General features: G+C 42.9%; 2 protein-coding genes across 2 annotated transcripts; both read right to left on the bottom strand.

Annotated features, from left to right (window-relative positions):
• Nucleotides 1–606: 606 nt before the first annotated feature.
• Nucleotides 607–3,487, bottom strand: LOC123514261. The gene is made up of 4 exons (XM_045272016.1): nucleotides 3,348–3,487; nucleotides 2,416–2,529; nucleotides 1,864–2,012; nucleotides 607–1,366 (listed from the first exon to the last, which is right to left on the bottom strand). Exons 1-4 carry the CDS (start codon nucleotides 3,439–3,441, stop codon nucleotides 875–877), a joined length of 849 nt encoding a protein of 282 aa, XP_045127951.1. The 5' UTR covers nucleotides 3,442–3,487; the 3' UTR covers nucleotides 607–874.
• A 7,507-nt stretch (nucleotides 3,488–10,994) lies between these two features.
• LOC123513951 lies at nucleotides 10,995–12,558 on the bottom strand. Its single transcript, XM_045271446.1, has 3 exons — nucleotides 12,546–12,558; nucleotides 12,136–12,320; nucleotides 10,995–11,498 (listed from the first exon to the last, which is right to left on the bottom strand). Exons 1-3 carry the CDS (start codon nucleotides 12,556–12,558, stop codon nucleotides 10,995–10,997), a joined length of 702 nt encoding a protein of 233 aa, XP_045127381.1.
• Between the last annotated feature and the right edge of the window lie 6,347 nt (nucleotides 12,559–18,905).

Below are 18,905 nucleotides of genomic sequence, written 5' to 3'. Positions count from 1 at the left end.
TTCCAAGCTTTCACCTTCCCTCTTACACGTCATCAGCAGTTTTCGCTTAGAATCCCGCCGATATTTTGTATGGAATCCTTATTTCACTTGATGTTAGAGTTAGAATCGAACATCATCACAGAAAGAGAGAAGGAAAGGAGATATTAGTTCCATCGTATGCAGAACCTTCGCACAAGTTTATAAGGCAAGAGGAAATTCATTATTAAGGCAGTGTTTACATTACATCATTCCGTCAAGCTACAGTGGTAATGTTGACTCCAGTTAGCCAAGAACGTACTGTTAACCTTTTCTCTGCTATGATTGCTCCTTGTTGACGGTCAGATCACTGTGAGGTATTGTTTGAGTGGTCTGAGAGAGAGAGAGAGAGAGAGAGAGAGAGAGAGAGAGAGAGAGAGAGAGAGAGAGAGAGAGAGAGACTTTTCCCTTTTCAAGACAACAGAAGTATGAAAGATTGAAGTACCATAGTAAGTGTGTTAAAAGTCGCAATTAAGTTATGGTGTAAATTATTTATGTTCATTATCGTACTTAGCGGCGTGAGTGGCATAGTACAGTAAAGGGATTAGAAAGAACAACGTATCATGTTGCTTAGAGAGAAGGCAATGATGTATAAGTGATAAATTTCAACAAACGTTCTTATTATGCTAACAGGTGTTTTGTTTTTTCACAGTAAGCATGTAAATGTTAAATCCGTTTTATTTGCAGTGGAAAGGTCAATTAGACATAGCAAAGAACATCTTTTCTTTAAGTAAGGACACTGGCCATGGGAAACAAAAAGGGGAGATGAAAAAAAAAAAAAGAAAGCCCTCTGAGATGCCAGTCCCTAAAGAAAAGCAAAAGTGACAATTCCAAACTAAATGATAAGTGTATGTACGCACTAGGCAAGGCGAACACGACAACACGTAATACTATCGATCATCCACACTCCCTGGACACTCAGACTGACCTCCGCCCCAGTCATCACATACAGGTTGACTGAGTCCCCGCCGCACACCCTCCACTGAGACCACGTGGATTCTTTGTCCGGTAGCAGCTGCATGAGGCCGCTGATGGTGTGGCAGTCATCGTTATCCAGCATCGTGACACCATTACCGTTGAACCCATTGCTACACGGACCCTGTGACGTGTACATGGCTTGGCGGTACCCCATGATGATGCTCCCCGCTTCACATTGCTTCATGCAGATTATTTGATTGTTAGGGTTAGTGCACTGCTCCTCCGGCTCTCCAACGTTGAAGTTGAGAAGATTAGGCGCCAGGGTGCAGATCAGGAAGTAGTCTGTGTCCTGGTAGATGCCGATAGCTGCCCCGTTACTGGGACATTTCTGCTTCTGGTTGATGTTGATTTTCTGCTTATTCAAGATGCTCGTCTGTGAGGGAGTGGTGTGGGAAGAAACACAGGCGATAACAAGTTAGAGGTAGGATAACAGGAAGGATACATGTCAGTATGGCAACAGAATGACAAGTAGAGGAGGAAACGTGCCGCCTGTAGAACAAAAGAATGAGAGAGAGAGAGAGAGAGAGAGAGAGAGAGAGAGAGAGAGAGAGAGAGAGAGAGAGAGAGAGGTGAGGGGGGAGATTGGAATTAGATTGAGATGATAAGGAAGGGATTTGAGAAAGACAGAAACAAGAAGGGAGTGGGGATGGACAGGCGGACATGAAGTTAGGTTGAGAAAGAAAATGTGGTTTAACAAACATAACGATTTCCTTTCTAATAACCTTATCCATTAAAATCCCTTGAGTTAACATGTCGCTCTAAGTAAAGGAGCCGTCTGTACTTACTTATCTGACTTAGTATACCTAGCTAATCTTCCTTACTGTACTGCCAAAGCATGTGAGGACAAACTGAAAGCATTAACATTCATACCGCAGGAGGCATTGTTGTCACTGGCGGTGGTAAGGCCCCTGATGTTGTTGTTGACGGTGCCAAGGCCCCTGATGTTGCTGTCGGACTCATGAAGGGTGGCCGTGCAGTGCTTGTTGTCTGTGGTGGCTGAGTTGTTGTAGTTTGAGTACCTGCAAAGTACGTTCAGTTTCGTGAGATGGATAAAGAGAAGTTTTGAGAAGTATTTTCCATTGTCTTTTTTCTTCAAGGACTGGGGTCTCTGTGAATATATTTTTGTCTTTTTTTTTCCTTTCTGTTTTTTGTTGCCTGACTCCAGTGCCCGTCTTACATAGGAAAATCTATTGATATGTAGTTAGATAGATAGATAGGTAAATCGATAGGCAGATGAATGATTAGACTGAGAGATAGATAGGTAGATGAAAAGATCGATGATTTTCCGCAAGATTTATCACACAAGTTTACGTAAAAGTGGTCTTATCTAACGAAACACTACGTCCTCTTACTCACTCCCTCCTTCACTCACTTACTCACTCGCTCACTCACACACACTCACACACACACACACTCACTCACCCGGGAAGTAGCACACGGTGTCAGGGCTGCCATCCGGATTGCTGTAAGTTTCGTGCAGTTGGCAATACGTGTTTAGCGCCAATCTCTCGAAGCTGAAGCCACTGCACCGACTTTCTGCAGGATTGAGAAGCGGTGATGGTGGTGGTAGTGATGCTCTTTGTGTGTGTGTGTGTGTGTGTGTGTGTGTGTGTTGTGTTGTGAGAGGCAAGATAAGTGCCGTGTGCGTGGTTTTTTAAAAGGAAATGTGATATATGACAGGAAAAATAATACGATGAGAAATGATATTGGAATGGATGGGAAATAAAATCGATGTAAAACTTGTCACTTGCGATACATAGAAAAAATACGAAGAGGTAAAGAAGAGAAGATAAAAGAAAAAATTAATCCAATCTATAGGAGGCAAAAAAATACAAAATCTTCACGTGGATGTACATAGAAAATTACAAAACTTGAATCCAAAAAGGGAAAGACAAATAATTAATCTGAAAATAAGAAGATGAACAGAAAATTGAAACCAATACGGATAGAAAGTACTTAAAAATACAAAATCACCTTAGAAACTTTAAAAAATACGATAAAACTTGAATTCAAAAAACGGAGACACAAAAGATGAATACAAAAATGAGAAGATAAGCAGAAAATAAAACCAATACGTATAGAAAATATTTAAATAAAATACAAAAATCACTTTAGAAACTTATAAAATACGATAAAACTTGAATCCAAAACGGGAAACACAAAGGATGAATACAAAAATAAGATAAACAGAAAAAATAGACCAATACGTATAGAAAATACCTAGAAAATACAAAATCACCTTAGAATACGATGAAAATGAATCCAAAAGTGAAAAACACGATTTGTAATAAGAAAAGATCGTATAGGAAACTCAATAGTGAAGTAACTGCACATCAGATCACCAGGAAGTTGACCTTGAAAACAAACAATGGCGCAGAACATAACAGACTGCACTGGGAGCCTCCGAAGGTCATCCCCGCAGGAACCTTGGCCTCTCTTCCTGTACATCTTGCTGTTTTCCGCCACCACCACCGCCACCACCACCACAAGCACCACCACCACCAGCCTCCCCTCTTTCATCTTCCACGTGGCTGAGTGTCTGCAATAGGAGAGAGAGAGAGAGAGAGAGAGAGAGAGAGAGAGAGAGAGAGAGAGAGAGAATATACACTAGGAATTTACATTCATTAGTACAATACAACTACTATAACGCATATTTTCTCCCCACACTCCTTCCACAATAGAATAAACATGAAAGTAAACAAATCCATAACAAGAACGAAAAACATATCAGAGTTAGTATACGTACAATACACACAAATATATATCTGACTTTCCTCTATAAATGTGGACATAATTTGCTTCACGTGTACGAGGTATTGATAGCTAGTCGGTGCGTGTCGAGTTGATTTACTGCACCACGGTAGAGGTTAGGCTTCCATCCCTTACTAATGTGGCTAGAGGGAGTCCAGGAGAGAATAAGGCCCATATTCTGAAACGCTTTGCTTTCTCACCATCACTGCTTTCCAAAGGCTTCAGTTGAAAATACTCGTGTTTTTAAGAGTATTGTTATGGTTGTGGTGAAAGTTTGGCAGGATTTTTAGTTTATCAAAAGGAAAAACTGTCTTGAAAACCCAGCTAGTTGTTTCTGTGGTCTTGGAAAATTGTCGTAATGAGAAGGGAAGGCATTTCTGAATACGGGCGTAAGAAGCAACGTCCCTCCTCTTAACCTCTTCAGTATCATGACGCGTTTCCATATTCCTTCTGGTTACTATTTGGTGATTTTATACAGCTCCAAAAACTCATGTGAGGGATTGAAATAGGTGAAGAATGTGGCCATTAATGTTCTGACCTCCATAGACCCTTCCTAATATCAATAAAATGGTCTAATGGTGCACAAATCTCAAGGTAAAAAGGCGTCCCAGCGTTGAAGGAGCGGTAACATGTAATTTTCCAATCACCGCATGCTCAGCTCAATATTCACTTATTTTCTACTCCAGCACAGTGTTCGAGACCTGATTGCCTTCTGATTGATCTATAAGAGTTGAGGAGCGTGCCAAAGGGAAGTAGAAGAAAGTAGAAGTATGATAGACTGGGATTTACAAAGTGTGGGAGAGTTGAGGAAAGACGAATAAAAACTACAGATATTTCAAGTGTCCAGTGTGGTCTTGTGTGATTCTCGTACGTTTAATATGTTTAATTTGTGCATATATATGTGCGTGTGTGTGTGTGTGTGTGTGTGTGTGTGTGTGTGTTTCTTGTGTCACTCTTCCTCTCTCAGATTCTTGTTCCATCATCTTTCCTCTTCGTCCATTTCTTTTCTCTTGTTTCTATTCCAGGCTTGGCTATCTCGCTATTTTCTATTTGCTAGAGTGATGTATGTGTGTGTGTGTGTGTGTGTGTGTGTGTGTGTGTGTGTGTGTGTGTGTGTGTGTGTGTGTGTGTGTGTGTGTGTGTGTGTGTGTGTGTGTGTGTGTGTGTGTGTGTGTGTGTGTGTGTGTGTGTGTGTGTGTGTGTGAGGAAAACAACACCTAATTATGTTTGCTATGTGGAGTCAGGCTACCCGTCTCTTCCTGATTTTGTTAAGTACAGACAACATCAGTTTTTTAGAAAAATGTGGAATGAAAGGTCCAGTATGGATGATGATCCACTTGCTTTTGCAATCAGGAAAGTAATTGCAACAAATACACAAGCAGGAAATTTTGTGAGTGAGTTAATAGAGAGTGAAATACCACATGTATCTGTACTATTAGAAAAAGCAAAAGTTGTGTCAGAGAGTCAGTAGCATCGAGGTGTGTGGTGTATAAAGATCTCAACCCTACCTTGACTACTCATGATATATACACTCGGAGGCAAACCCTGAATGAATTTCATAGATTTGAATTTACAAGATTTAAAGTGTCAGGCCACACATTAGCCATAGAGACTGGGCGATGGAATAGGCGTGGCCGGGGTCGCTTACCACCTGAAGAGCGGTTGTGTACTTGTGGTGCAATACAGACAGAAAGACACGTGGTGGAGCGCTGTACCCAGACACAACATCTCAGGAACAGATATGCCTACCGCACACTGGAGGACATCTTCAATATTTTTCAAAATGAAGTAGTTTGTGAGATATTATACAACGTACTGCAAACATATAAATGATAAAGATAGTTGGCTATTTTGGATGTGTATTTTACATGTTAAGAATGAGTATAGGTATGGAATTGAATAGGCTATGTAAGTTTGGTCATTTTTCTATTCACGGGAATTTGTATGGGAGCTTTCAGGTTGATATAATTGCTATTTGAGTGACTTGATATTTTTGTGGACTACAGTATTTCACTTGTATTTTTTTTATGTATCTGTTTCTGTAGTCAATAAATCATCTATCTATCTATCTATCTATCTGTGTGTGTGTGTGTGTGTGTGTATACCAGCACCTCACTGGTAAATCTTTTAATGTTAAGCTCCATAGACCACAAAATCGTAGCATGATATCAGTACTGCTTTGAATTAAAAAAAAAAACATAGATAATAGATAGACAAACGGTCATGAATTTCAGAGAGAGAGAGAGAGAGAGAAAAAAGAATGAATATCACTTCCCTCCAATGCTCTTATCAAAATAGCTACAAACACACATCAAAGGAATAGCAATGCTCTCATTTCTCTTGCCTTTAGTTCCACACTCACCACTTTGCACTTCTGCCCTTATGACGTGTTTGTGAAGGCAAGTCCAGGACACGCTTTGTATTCCTAACAGAATTTTCAAGACATGTCTCGGAAATGGATTGGGCTCTTGTTTCCCTGCGGATATTATACCTATTTATTTCATTGTGCATGTGTATGAGGGGATGGAGGGTGGGGAGTAGCGTTATTAGTTTTATTTTTAATCTCTCTCTCTCTCTCTCTCTCTCTCTCTCTCTCTCTCTCTCTCTCTCTCTCTCTCTCTCTCTCTCTCTCTCTCTCTCTCTCTCTCTCTCTCTTCCTCCTCTGTCCTTGGTCGATCTACCAAAAACACAAAGGAAATAATGCTGAACTGAGTGCATTGTAAGTTTACGAGTATGGAGGTTTGTAAGTGTGTGCATGACTCTAATGACAGTTAAGTAAAGGATTCTGCAACGTCAGTGGATTCTTATTTTTAAAGGCATTATGAGTGTTTCTTTTTCTTATACTTTGAAACTACATTATGAGAAGGAGGAGGAGAAGGAAGAAGAAGGGGAGGAGGAGGAGGAGGAGGAGAAGGAGGAGGAGGACGACGAGGAGGAGGAGGAGGAGGAGGAGGAGGAGGAGGAGGATACTGACGCCGACAATCTTAATGAGCGAAAAGTATTTATGATCAGAGAGTTTCAGATGTTGAGACCTTTATTGCTTCTAGTGATGACAATTAAGATACAGCTTAACAAGAGGCGACTGCTGAGTGGTTAAAACATGCCTTGTAACAGAAGAGAACATGCAAGGCTAAAGCTACACCATGTATTAGACGAGTGTGTCAAATAGTAAATGTATTAGTAAGTTCATTCAGTCTTTCATTTTTTTATTAGGAAACACTGACTGAATGGCACTTAGGTGGTAGAACAATTATGCAATATGGTGTCAATTAACCCCTTCATTACTAGGATGCATTTTTACCTTGATTTTTGAGAATGATTAGACCATTTTATTAATATTGGGAAGGGTCTATGGAGGTCAGAAAATTAATGGCCTGAGTCTTCACTGTTTCTGAAGCTGTGTAAATTCACCATATAGAAAGCAGAACGAATATGGAAACGCGTCATGGTACTGAAGGGGTTAATACAGAAATACTAGACAAGTTAGAAAAAAATGCTTGAGATGATAAATACACTAGTAAATTCATTCTTTCTCTCCTTTCTCAGTTTCATTTTGGGCATATCTTTTTATGATACATTTTTTCATAACTTTCTTTTGGAACTTCTTTTTCTATCCTCCCTTTTTTGTTTATCTTAGTCAGATCTCTTTAATTAACATACAAACAAACTATTTTCATAATAATAAAAGCTATTCACACAGAAATACAGTTATCAATGTAGAATGAGTAACAATTATATTATATAGTAGGTACACGCCCACATAAAGTCAACTGCTACATGAATACGAGCGATCAGTGTTAGCGAAGGAGGTGACAAAGGACGGACATTCACACCGAAACACTGCCTTCCTCACCTGCTCTGCGCCCTGACCCTCGCGTTCCTTGCTGGAGAGAGACGAGGAGTAATGAGGCCATACTTAATATTTCACCCACACACCCACACAACCACACCTTGCCTTCTCCAACCTCTCACACCTACACAACCACACCTTGCCCTGTCCAGCCTCTTCAACCCACACACCAACATAATCACACCTTGCTCCCTCCAACCTCTCACAGCTACACAACTACACCTTGTCTCGTCCAGCCTCTTCAACCTCTCACATCCATACAACCACACCTTGCCCCGTCCACCCTCTCCAACCCACACAGACGCACACACATGCACCCATCCACCCTCCCTCAGCCACCATTACACTAACGCCTCCTCCAGCCAGCGAACACACAGCATGACGTAAATAATGTCCTCTAAACTAATCACACACATAAAAGTGAGATGAATTTTCCACGCGCTATACTGTGCATCACTTAACGAAATTTTGTAATGTATAGAAAGATCAGTACATGTGTGACGGTAAATCCCATGGCTGAGGAATTACTAGATGCTGGAATTTGTTTTAATTTCCTGTTTTTAAAATTGAAACATGAAAAAATAATGAAGCAGTGTTATTGTGAATGTTGTATAGAGTAATATTTTTGTTGTTGTTGTTGTATATTGCTGAAAACACTGAATTACAGGAATTTTTGTGGTAGTTATTTATTTTCAGGTAGTGCGTGTGTGTGTGTGTGTGTGTGTGTGTGTGTGTGTGTGTGTGTGTGTGTGTGCAGGTAGGTAGGTAAGTAAGTAGGTAGGTAGGTAGGCAATAGGTAAGACAAAGCGGTAAATAACAAAGCAAAGTAAAGGCCAGAAACCCACCTGTGTTCCCGGCCACTGTATTCACCACACTACGTTTACTTCTTGCCTGACTTCACGCCAAAGTTATTGTGTTACTGTGTCGCCTTGCCTCTCGCCTTTCGCTCCGCCTCGCCCTGCCTCCCTCCCTCCCTCCTTTAACCCGTCGCTATGTAAGGAACGTCACCGTGCGAGAGAGACGTTAAGACTTCAACCTTCTTACACACACACACACACAGACACACACACACACGCCCGGTAGCTCAGTGGTTAGAGCGCAGGCTCCACAAGCCAGAGGACCGGGGTTCGATTCCCCGGCCGGGTGGAGATATTTGGGTGTGTCTCCTTTCACGTGTAGCCCCTGTTCACCTAGCAGTGAGTAGGTACGGGATGTAAATCGAGGAGTTGTGACCTTGTTGTCCCGGTGTGTGGTGTGTGCCTGGTCTCAGGCCTATCCGAAGATCGGAAATAATGAGCTCTGAGCTCGTTCCGTAGGGGAACGTCTGGCTATCTCGTCAGAGATTGCAGCAGATCAAACAGTGAAACACGAGGCGGAGTACTTTTTCCTGCCTCTAGTCTCCCTCAGTAGTGTTTCTTCTCTTTCCTCCACTGCTCCTCTTAATATTCTCCTGATTTGCGAGACTGTATTCCCTCCCATTCACACATTCAGCTATTCAAGACTCATTAGGCCCAATTTGTCGACGCTTTTTCATGTGGATCAGCAGTTGCCGCTCGCCAGACATCCACAGCTATGAAATAAAGGGTAAAAATTCATTCTTGTTATCTATATATCTCGTGCGGGATGGAGTTGAGCCCTGTCTTCACTTTTTCATCCTTTGTTGCCAATCCCAGGATGGTTTCCCTGTCGTCTCTCCTCCTCAACCTGCCACAGCTCCGTAACTTGCTCCGCAGCCCCAGTGAGTCATCAAAGCGCCGCAGGAACGAAGAAGAAATGCACTACACTCCAGAAGTCTTTTGCTTTGTCTGAAGAGGAATTGCTCACTTGCTTTCTCTCTCTCTCTCTCTCTCTCTCTCTCTCTCTCTCTCTCTCTCTCTCTCTCTCTCTCTCTCTCCCGTGTATATATTCAAAGCATTGTTTCGTGGTTTCATAAAAGACAAACTTTAAACGACATGGATACATAGATAGATAGATAGATAGACAGAAATATGGATAAGTAAAAGAAAAAACATATATATATATATATATATATATATATATATATATATATAGAGAGAGAGAGAGAGAGAGAGAGAGAGAGAGAGAGAGAGAGAGAGACGTGAACAATTTCTTTTCAGACTCTCTCTCTCTCTCTCTCTCTCTCTCTCTCTCTCTCTCTCTCTCTCTCTCTCTCTCTCTCTCTCTCTCTCTCTCTCTCTCTCTCTCTCTCTCTCTCTCTCTCTCTCTCTCTCTCTCTCTCTCTCTCTCTCTCTCTCTCTCTCTCTCTCTCTCTCTCTCTCTCTCTCTCTCTCTCTCTCTATATATATATATATATATATATATATATATATATATATATATATATATATATATATATATATATATATATATATATATATATGTATCGTTTGAAGTTTGTCTTTATGAAAACACTAAACCATGCTATGAGTATTTATACGAGAGAGAGAGAGAGAGAGAGAGAGAGAGAGAGAGAGAGAGAGAGAGAGAGAGAGAGAGAGAGAGAGAGAGAGAGAGAGAGAGAGAGAGAGAGAGAGAGAGAGAGAGAGAGAGAGAGAGAGAGAGAGAGAGAGAGAGAGAGACTACCTACAACTCTAAACAATTCAAACTTGTGTGTTGGAGCTCTCACGCTGTGGCGCCACTCACGCGGTAATCACGGACGTAAGGAGAACTGTAAAATAGATTATTCTCAGAGAAGTATGATGGTGATAATAAGGATAATGTTGTTATTAACACTCTTAGCACTAATGATACTAATGATAACGATGAAATGACAATAACGGGGATAATAACATTACTAACAATAAAAAAAAGAAAAGAAAAGAACGACAACAGCGATACAATAAGCTGAAAAGAGGATAGTGTGACTGGAACTGGTGGTGGTGGTGGTGGTGGTCGTGGTGGTGGTGGGATGGGAAGGAAACTAAACTCGGCCGGAATTTCTTAAATATTACCAGCGAGGTAGTGAAGTAGAGATACCGTTCAACTCTTGCATTACTCAGGATGACTGAATAGCGGTGGAAATGCAAAGACTCACAAATCAGTACTGGTCACTGTGCGCACAAAAACACACACAAACACACACACACACACACACACACACACACACACACACACACACACACACACACACACACACACACACACACAGTTGGTAGATGATTTTGATGCCCCACAGCAGGACACAGCTTGCCTCACACCGCCTCCATTCCTGTGTGTTGGTGGTACAGTGTGACGCTTCCATCCCCTCACTACATCAGTTACATTATTAGAAGCTGTGGGTCAGGCCTTTGGGAGTTGTGTGTGTGTGTGTGTCTGTCTGTCTGTCTGTCTGTGTGTGTGTGTGTGTGTGTGTGTGTGTGTGTGTGTGTGTGTGTGTGTGTGTGTGTGTGTGTGTGTGTATTTACAGAGGCTTGATGCGGCAACACTTGATGCTGATGATGTCTATGGTATTGTCGGTCGGGGTCACCTGCACCTCGGTCATCACGTAGAAGTGGGTGTCGTTCCCATTGCAGTACCGCCACTGAACCAACTTGAAGAAGGTGAAGGGGCTGGGCTGCAGATCGCCTTCCACCACGTGACAGTCGCTGGAGTCAAGAGTGGCCACGCTGCTGCTGAACCCGTTACTGCAGGGCGTGTACTCTATGGGCCTCCCCCTACATCCTATATAAATGGAGTTACTAGGACAGGCCATCGACATACATTTTAGACCCTCGTTGCATGTCTTGAACGAATATGGAGCAGTGAAGGCCAGTTTAGGTGGAAATGGTAAGCACATCATCAATTCAGAAGACATTAAATTTTCAATCATGAAACCCACAGCGCCCGAGTTATCGTTGCATAAACGACCAACGTCTCTGATGCTGATATCGTCCAGACTCCAGACAGGTGCAGCAGTCATGGCCACCTGGAATAGGCATGTACTGTGCTTTCATTTTATGGTGTGTGTGTGTGTGTGTGTGTGTGTGTGTGTGTGTGTGTGTGTGTGTGTGTGTGTGTGTGTGTGTGTGTGTGTGTGTGTGTGTGTTCTTAGGTATGAAGGAGGAACCAAAAAATTAAAGTGAAGAAAAATAAAGGACAGCCAAGTTACCAATTACAAAAAAACGTGATCGAGAGAGAGAGAGAGAGAGAGAGAGAGAGAGAGAAATTTTCTGTACGGACGTCAGTCTAGTTTAGTTTAATGTCTTTCAAATAATAGTTTTAGTTTATGAGAACATGGCACTTTTTGTATATAAAACTATAATTAACGATGTCACAGGCTTATCAGGAACGTCCTCCTTGCATCTTGTTACTTACTGCTGTGGTGGTGGTGGTGGTGGTGGTGGTGGAAGGGACAGCTGTGGTAGAGATCTTGGTAGTGGTGGTGGTGGTGGTTGGGGTAGTGGTGGTGATGGTAGTAATAGTAGTTTTAGGATCACCTGGTTCGGAGAAAAATGAGTACTCAGTTAAATCATATCATACATTATTTTGAAGAAGTTTCAGTCATGTAAATTTTATTCATGTCGACTGTTGCTTATTTATTTGACTTCTCGCGGGTGCAGTGCCTGACGAGCCTCCCCGCGCACCACACTGGCGGCAAGAAGAGTCGCTTCCGCCGCCTGACACTCACTGAGGATGTAGCAGGTGGCGTCAGGGTTGCCATCAGGAGAAGAGACGCTCTCGTGAAACCGACAGATGCCGCCTGACGTGGATGCATCCTTCACGAAGCTGAATCCTCCACATGAGGCTTCTGAAACATTGAGACAGATTGAATCATCACGGATGAGAGAGAGAGAGAGAGAGAGAGCATCGAAAATATAACAAAGCGGTAAAAATATCAATGAAATCTTTAAATGTTGATCTATAACTTTCTTTTGTTTTACGCCTTCACAGTTGATGCTGCTTAGAAAAATATGTATAATCCAGTTTATGTAGTTGCAGGAGTAACTTTAAATTCAAATATGCATAACTGTACGTCCTGTAGACATTTGCATCCAATTTGGTGTTTCAATTGATTCTACAGCAACATTATGACTTGCTACTCCACCACCACGGGCTATCTAGTACGTGTTCAACTGTCTTCCGTATCTTCTTCAACCACTGCACCGCATCCACCATGCCAGCCCTTCTACTGCGGTTCTACAGCGGCGTGTTGGTTGAAGCAGCACTAGAGACACACAGAAGTCAGCACAGCACAGCACAACACAGCACAACACAGAAAGCGTCTCCTGGTCCTGGCCATGACCATGCCTGGATCGTGCTGCCCTTGGTCGGCGTGTCTCCAGTAAGTACCACGTGACACGAGCAAATGTAAGTCCAACGGAGCTTCTGTTAAGAGACCTAATAGAATTTCCTTCCCGTGCAGCAAGGGGTCCTCACAAAAGCCTCGCAAAGACTGAAGTGTTGAGTGCCTTGAATGCAAAGGTCAGCTCGTGTGAAAGTAAGAGGCACCTGGAATAAAAGTGAGAGCGGTCCTCGTGTCATTCCGTGTTGCTGGCCTCGACTTGAGTAGGAATCGTGTTTGACAAGCACTAGTAGCTGCTGGTAATGCGATAATGGAAGCAATGCTGCAGGGCTGAGAGGAGGAAGGAAAGCTACTGTTCCGAGTGGCGTGAGTGTTAAGAACATTGCTGTCCTTCCGGAGACACGACAGCGTTAGTGAAAAATGTAACATAATCCAAGTTTTGAAAAGATTTGAAAGGTAAAATCCAGAGTTTTGTAAACTTTGAGAATTAAGAGCTCGGCGTGAGAGATAAGCTCTGTGTTAGATCGGACGGATGTACTGACTGACTGTTCCATCTGGCGCAGTAATTTGGCGAGGGGCACGACAAGGCGAGGTGTATGCACTACATGAGGAGGAGGAAGGACTTGAGAATGTAGCTGCAGGAGGACGATGTGTAAGGCCCTGTCTGGTGGAGGAGAGCCAGCAAAAGATTGAATTCGTATAGCCGCGAGAAAATATATTAACAGAAGAAGAACAAGAAAAAAAGAAGGAAGACGAAGAAAAGGAGGAGGAGAAGGAAAAGAAGGAAGAGAAACGAGAAAGCAATAATTGAAAGATTTCTATTTTTTTCACTTTTCTTTTCAGAGGTAAGTGATGGATGATGACGGGGCGTGACTGAAGCAACACGGCAACAAGGCAGTACCACAGTGCACGGTATGTGGGAAGGAGAAGCAACAAGTCAGTGCAGTAACTCAGTAGTGGATGGAAACACTGTACCATAAACTACAGAGAAAGGATAATGACTGAAAAAAGAAATTAGAAAATACTCGAATTTAGGAAAACCAGCTGACGCAATTCTCTCTCTCTCTCTCTCTCTCTCTCTCTCTCTCTCTCTCTCTCTCTCTCTCTCTCTCTCTCTCCCAGTAGTAGTCTGTCATGAGGGTAATTAAGCATTTTCTCCCACGGATTCTCACAGTTTCCAGTTCCAGCATTTGTTAAGCGTCGTGTTGCAAGTACTGAGGGAATTACGTAGAGTTCATTAAATTGTGCGCGAGTCACTCTTTGGTAATTGGTCAGATAAAGGAGTTCATTAGTAAGTGAAGTGAATGTAAGTGTCTATCAATCGGTAACATATATTTCGCTACACTTCTCTTCACTCTTTTTTTCTCAAGGAAGCTTTGGCAAAATAGATAAGTAAGTAAATAAGGAAACCATTTAAGCTGTTGGTCTATTAAAAAGTTATTGTCAGGAATGGTTTGGTGTATATCTTGAAATCAACCTCCTGCGTCTTGAAGGGAAACTGTACATAGCCACTGCGCAAACATAAAGGTATAATGCACTACTAATATTGGTACTTTATCTGCGAATATCCGAAAGACAGAAAGAAATGTGACTTTGAGGAGCCTTTCGTGTTTGTCATAAATAGGTGCCAAAGAGGTGAACTAACATTTCCTCTCCCATCTCAGCTTTCCTCCCTCCTCTCCTCCTTCTCCCTCCTGCACTCAACACTGAGCCTTTGGAGAGCGTAGAATGTGTGCTCCTCGTTGGTAAGTGGCTCACCAGGAACTACTACATCATCTCCACTCCCTTTTGTCTCTCCTTCCCTCACTTGTGTCCTTTGGAGGGTATGGTAAATATCCCTCGGTCTACTCTACAAGTGGCCGGTGATGAGGTGAAATAATCCTTCCTCCCTTCCCAATTTCTCTCTCTCTCTCTCTCTCTCTCTCTCTCTCTCTCTCTCTCTCTCTCTCTCTCTCTCTCTCTCTCGTTCTCCTCTCAGATGTGGAGAGCGTATTGTATTCGAGGCGAGTGGCGGATGAGGAGCTCAGTATGTTATCTTCACACTCTCCCTTCTTCGCTCCCTGTGTGTCCTCCCCTTGCAGTGTTGTGATCTTGGCATTATAGATGGGACAATTAGCGTTCTTCCCGTTACCTTAGACATCGCTGTGTGACTTTTATGACCATCGCTGGCATTCATAAACACTTTGGTCTTTCATCAGAACTATCTTCAAGTGTCACTATGATGATAAATTAGGTTTTCATGAACGCTTTTTTTTCTATAGATAACGCAGAATTGTTGTTAAACTCTGTTGTACTGGGAGGCACCTTGAAAGCCCCTTATCTGCTGAGAAGCTTTTGAAAGTGGTGTAAACAGCACGCTCTGGGAATACGCTCTTGTAACTCAGTCACTCAACCTTCCCACACTCTCACTCACTCAGTCTCGCCACACACTCACTCAGCCTCGCCACACACTCACTCACTCAGCCTCGCCACACACTCACTCACTCAGCCTCGCCACACACTCAATCACTCAGTCTCGCCACACACTGACTCAGCCTCGCCACACACTCACTCACTCAGCCTCGCCACACACTCACTCACTCAGTCTTGCCACACACTGACTCAGCCTCGCCACACACTCACTCACTCAGCCTCGCCACACACTCAATCACTCAGCCTCGCCAGACACTCACTCACTCAGCCTCGCCACACACTCACTCACTCAGCCTCACCACACTGACTCAACCTCGCCACACACTCATTCACTCAGCCTCACCACACACTCATTCACTCAGTCTCGCCACACACTGACTCAACCTCGCCACACACTCATTCACTCAGCCTCGCCACACACTCATTCACTCAGTCTCGCCACACACTGACTCAGCCTCGCCACACACTCACTCACTCAGCCTCGCCACACACTCACTCACTCAGTCTCGCCACACACTCACTCACTCAGTCTCGCCACACACTCACTCAGCCTCGCCACACACTCACTCACTCAGCCTCGCCACTAACTCACTCAGCCTCACCATACACTGACTCAGTCTCGCCACTCACTCACTCAGCCTCACCACACACTCACTGAGCCTTGCCCCCCCCAAAACACACACACACACACACACACACACACACACACACACACACACACCGCGTAGTGTAGTGGTTAGCACGCTCGACTCACAATCGAGAGGGCCGGGTTCGAGTCCCGGTAAGCGGCGAGGCAAATGGGCAAGCCTCTTAATGTGTGGCCCCTGTACACCTAGCAGTAAATAGGTTCGGGATGTAACTCGAGGGGTTGTGGCCTCGCTTTCCCGGTGTGTGTTGTGTGTTGATGTGGTCTCAGTCCTACCCGAAGATCGGTCTATGAGCTCTGAGCTCGCTCCTTAATGGGGAAGACTGGCTGGGTGACCAGCAGGCGACCGAGGTGAAAAATTACACACACTCACTCACTATGGACACACTTCATGGCACACAACATGTTGCTGACGGCGTAAGTGGTGAGATAGCCACTGCCACACGCCCCTGCCTTGCGCTCCTTCAAGAATACCACAGCATCTCTCGCCCACGCCAACCACGCCACCACCACCACCGCCGCCGCTATCCTCAGATGCGCGCTCCTCATTCTCTCTCTCTCTCTCTCCCCCGGCAGAAGAATCCTTTGAAGTCTCTTGCAAAATGCGGCTCAACTCCAGATTAGATTAATAGGCGGTGTTTCCTCCCGTGCACGCTGCTTGGAAGAGAAGCAGAGTTCATGCTGTTAGTTAACCCCTTCAATACTTGGACACATTTTTACCTTGAGATTCGGGTACGATTAAACCATTTTATCGATACTATGAAGGGTCTAAGGAGGTCAGAAGATTAATGGCCAGTAGTCACTATTTTAATCGTCCATAAAAGTTTCTGAAGCTGTGTAAAATCACCAAATAGTAAGCAGAATGAATATGAAAACGCGTCACGGTACTGAGTGTTATGCCCATCCACTATAACACTCGAGGAATCTCAGGAGTTATGGAGCAGTGTCTTTGTAGGTGATGTTTGAGGTGTTAGAAGATGACAAACTTTAACTCCTTCAGTACCATGACGCGTTTCCATATTCATTCTGGTTACTATTTGGTGATTTTATACACCTTCAGAAACTCATGTGGGGTATCAGAATAGGGAAGACAGTGGCCATTAATCTTTTCATCTCCATAGACCCTTCCTAATGTAAATAAACTGATATAATCATAAGAATATGTCCCAGTATTGAAGTGGGTAAAGCTGAGATCCTTTCTGTGGGAGTTGAATGCATCACCTCACATTTTCTAAGGTTTTTGTGTTTCATCTATTTACAACCGAATTAAGAGTGTTTGTTTACAGATTATCCGAAAGAGACAAGGATTTGAAAGTATGGCGGATCGTATCATTGTCTCAAGTTATACATATTGCTTTACATCAATTTTTAATCCCTTGAGTACCATGACGGGTTTCCACATTCATTCAGCTTACTATTTGGTGATTTTATACAGATTCAAAAACTTATGTGGGGGATTAGAATAGTGAAGACAGTGGCCATTAATCTTTTCACCTCCATAGATCCTTCCTTGTGTAAATAAGATGGTCTGATCGTACACAAATCTCAAGGTAAAAAATGTGTCCCAGTACTGAAGAGGTTAATCACGGGGACTGCTAACAAATATAGGAGTATACGAAATGTTAAGACGAGACTTATAACCTGTCCTTAGAAGGGAAGAGATTTCTAACACTAATGTGGAGGCTTGGATACGTTATACAAGCTACATATTACATTAAATTTACTTCCAACCTTTTCATTGAGCAACATATACTTGTGAATATGATGACGATCGAAAAGGCGGAATAGCAATACAGAGAGAGGACTTTGCTATAGAAGGGAGAGTGCTTAACTTAATCCCTTCAGTACCATGACGCGTTTCCATATTCATTCTGCCTATTATTTGGTGATTTCATACAGCTTCAGAAATTTATGTCGGGGATTAAAATAGAGACTTCCGTAAAACCCTTCTTAACTCATTCAATACCAGGACACGTTTTCATTTTTATTCTGTTTACTAGTTGGTAATTTTACACGGCTTCAAAAACTTATATGGGGAATTAAGGTAGTGAAGACTCTGGCCATTAAACCTCTCACCTTCACAGACCGATGCTAATGTCAATAGAATCGTTTAGTCACACGCAAAACTCAAGATAAAAATGTCTTCCAGTACTGAAGGGGTTGATATCAATAAAATGGTCTAATCGTACACAAATTTCAAGATAAAAATGTGTTCAAGTATTGAAGGGGTTAAATTGATTCCATTTTTTTATTGCACACTATTTCTAATCAACTGTGAACTAATGCCTGTAAATATATGAGGTGATAAGAAGACTGCTGACCTGCACCCCTACGAGAGAGGATCCTGCTGACGTGGCTGCACAGAGGGAAATGCGGAGAAGCAACATACGGACAGGCTTAAATCATATCCCATGTTCTACATACACTGCCTCACCTAAACAAAAAAAGAGGCTCTTAATGGACTCTAGTGATTCATGGTCATCACCGTTGTCTCGTTTGCCAGTAATCGATTTAAACTAAGAGCATAAATTACTACTTTTGCTTCCGCCACCACTCTGTTAATTCATCTCAATTCATGCACATGCTTATTAGTCACTTACTACCTCGCTCGCTTTGTAGACAAGTAATCATCGCGTTCACTAATCCCCGTTAGTCAATATTGCGTGTCCTCCAGCACCTTCCATAAGGCAAACAAGAGGAAATCAAGTCACGGTGCTTTGCATTTCCACAGCACCCTATAGAACCACAGGGCACATATCCTCAAACACTTTTACGCTTCATCTCCACTATTTCAAAAGACGTTATTTAAATTTACACGAGTTCTAAGGGTGTTTATACGGTTCTAGAGGCAGATTAACAAGATTTCTACATTATTAACAGAGAAACACTCTTGAAAACCCGGCTAATCGTCTCTGCGGCCTTGGAAAATAGTCGTGGTGAAAGAGCAAAGCCTTTCTGAATACGGACTTAGGATCTAACGTCACCACTCACTCCTCTCTTGCCTCATCCTGCGTCCTTATGGGCTGGGCTGA

Source organism: Portunus trituberculatus, chromosome 37 (genome assembly GCF_017591435.1).
Source record: "Portunus trituberculatus isolate SZX2019 chromosome 37, ASM1759143v1, whole genome shotgun sequence".
Classification (NCBI taxonomy): Eukaryota; Metazoa; Arthropoda; class Malacostraca; order Decapoda; family Portunidae; genus Portunus; species Portunus trituberculatus.
This window is presented reverse-complemented; position numbering and strand designations above follow the sequence as displayed.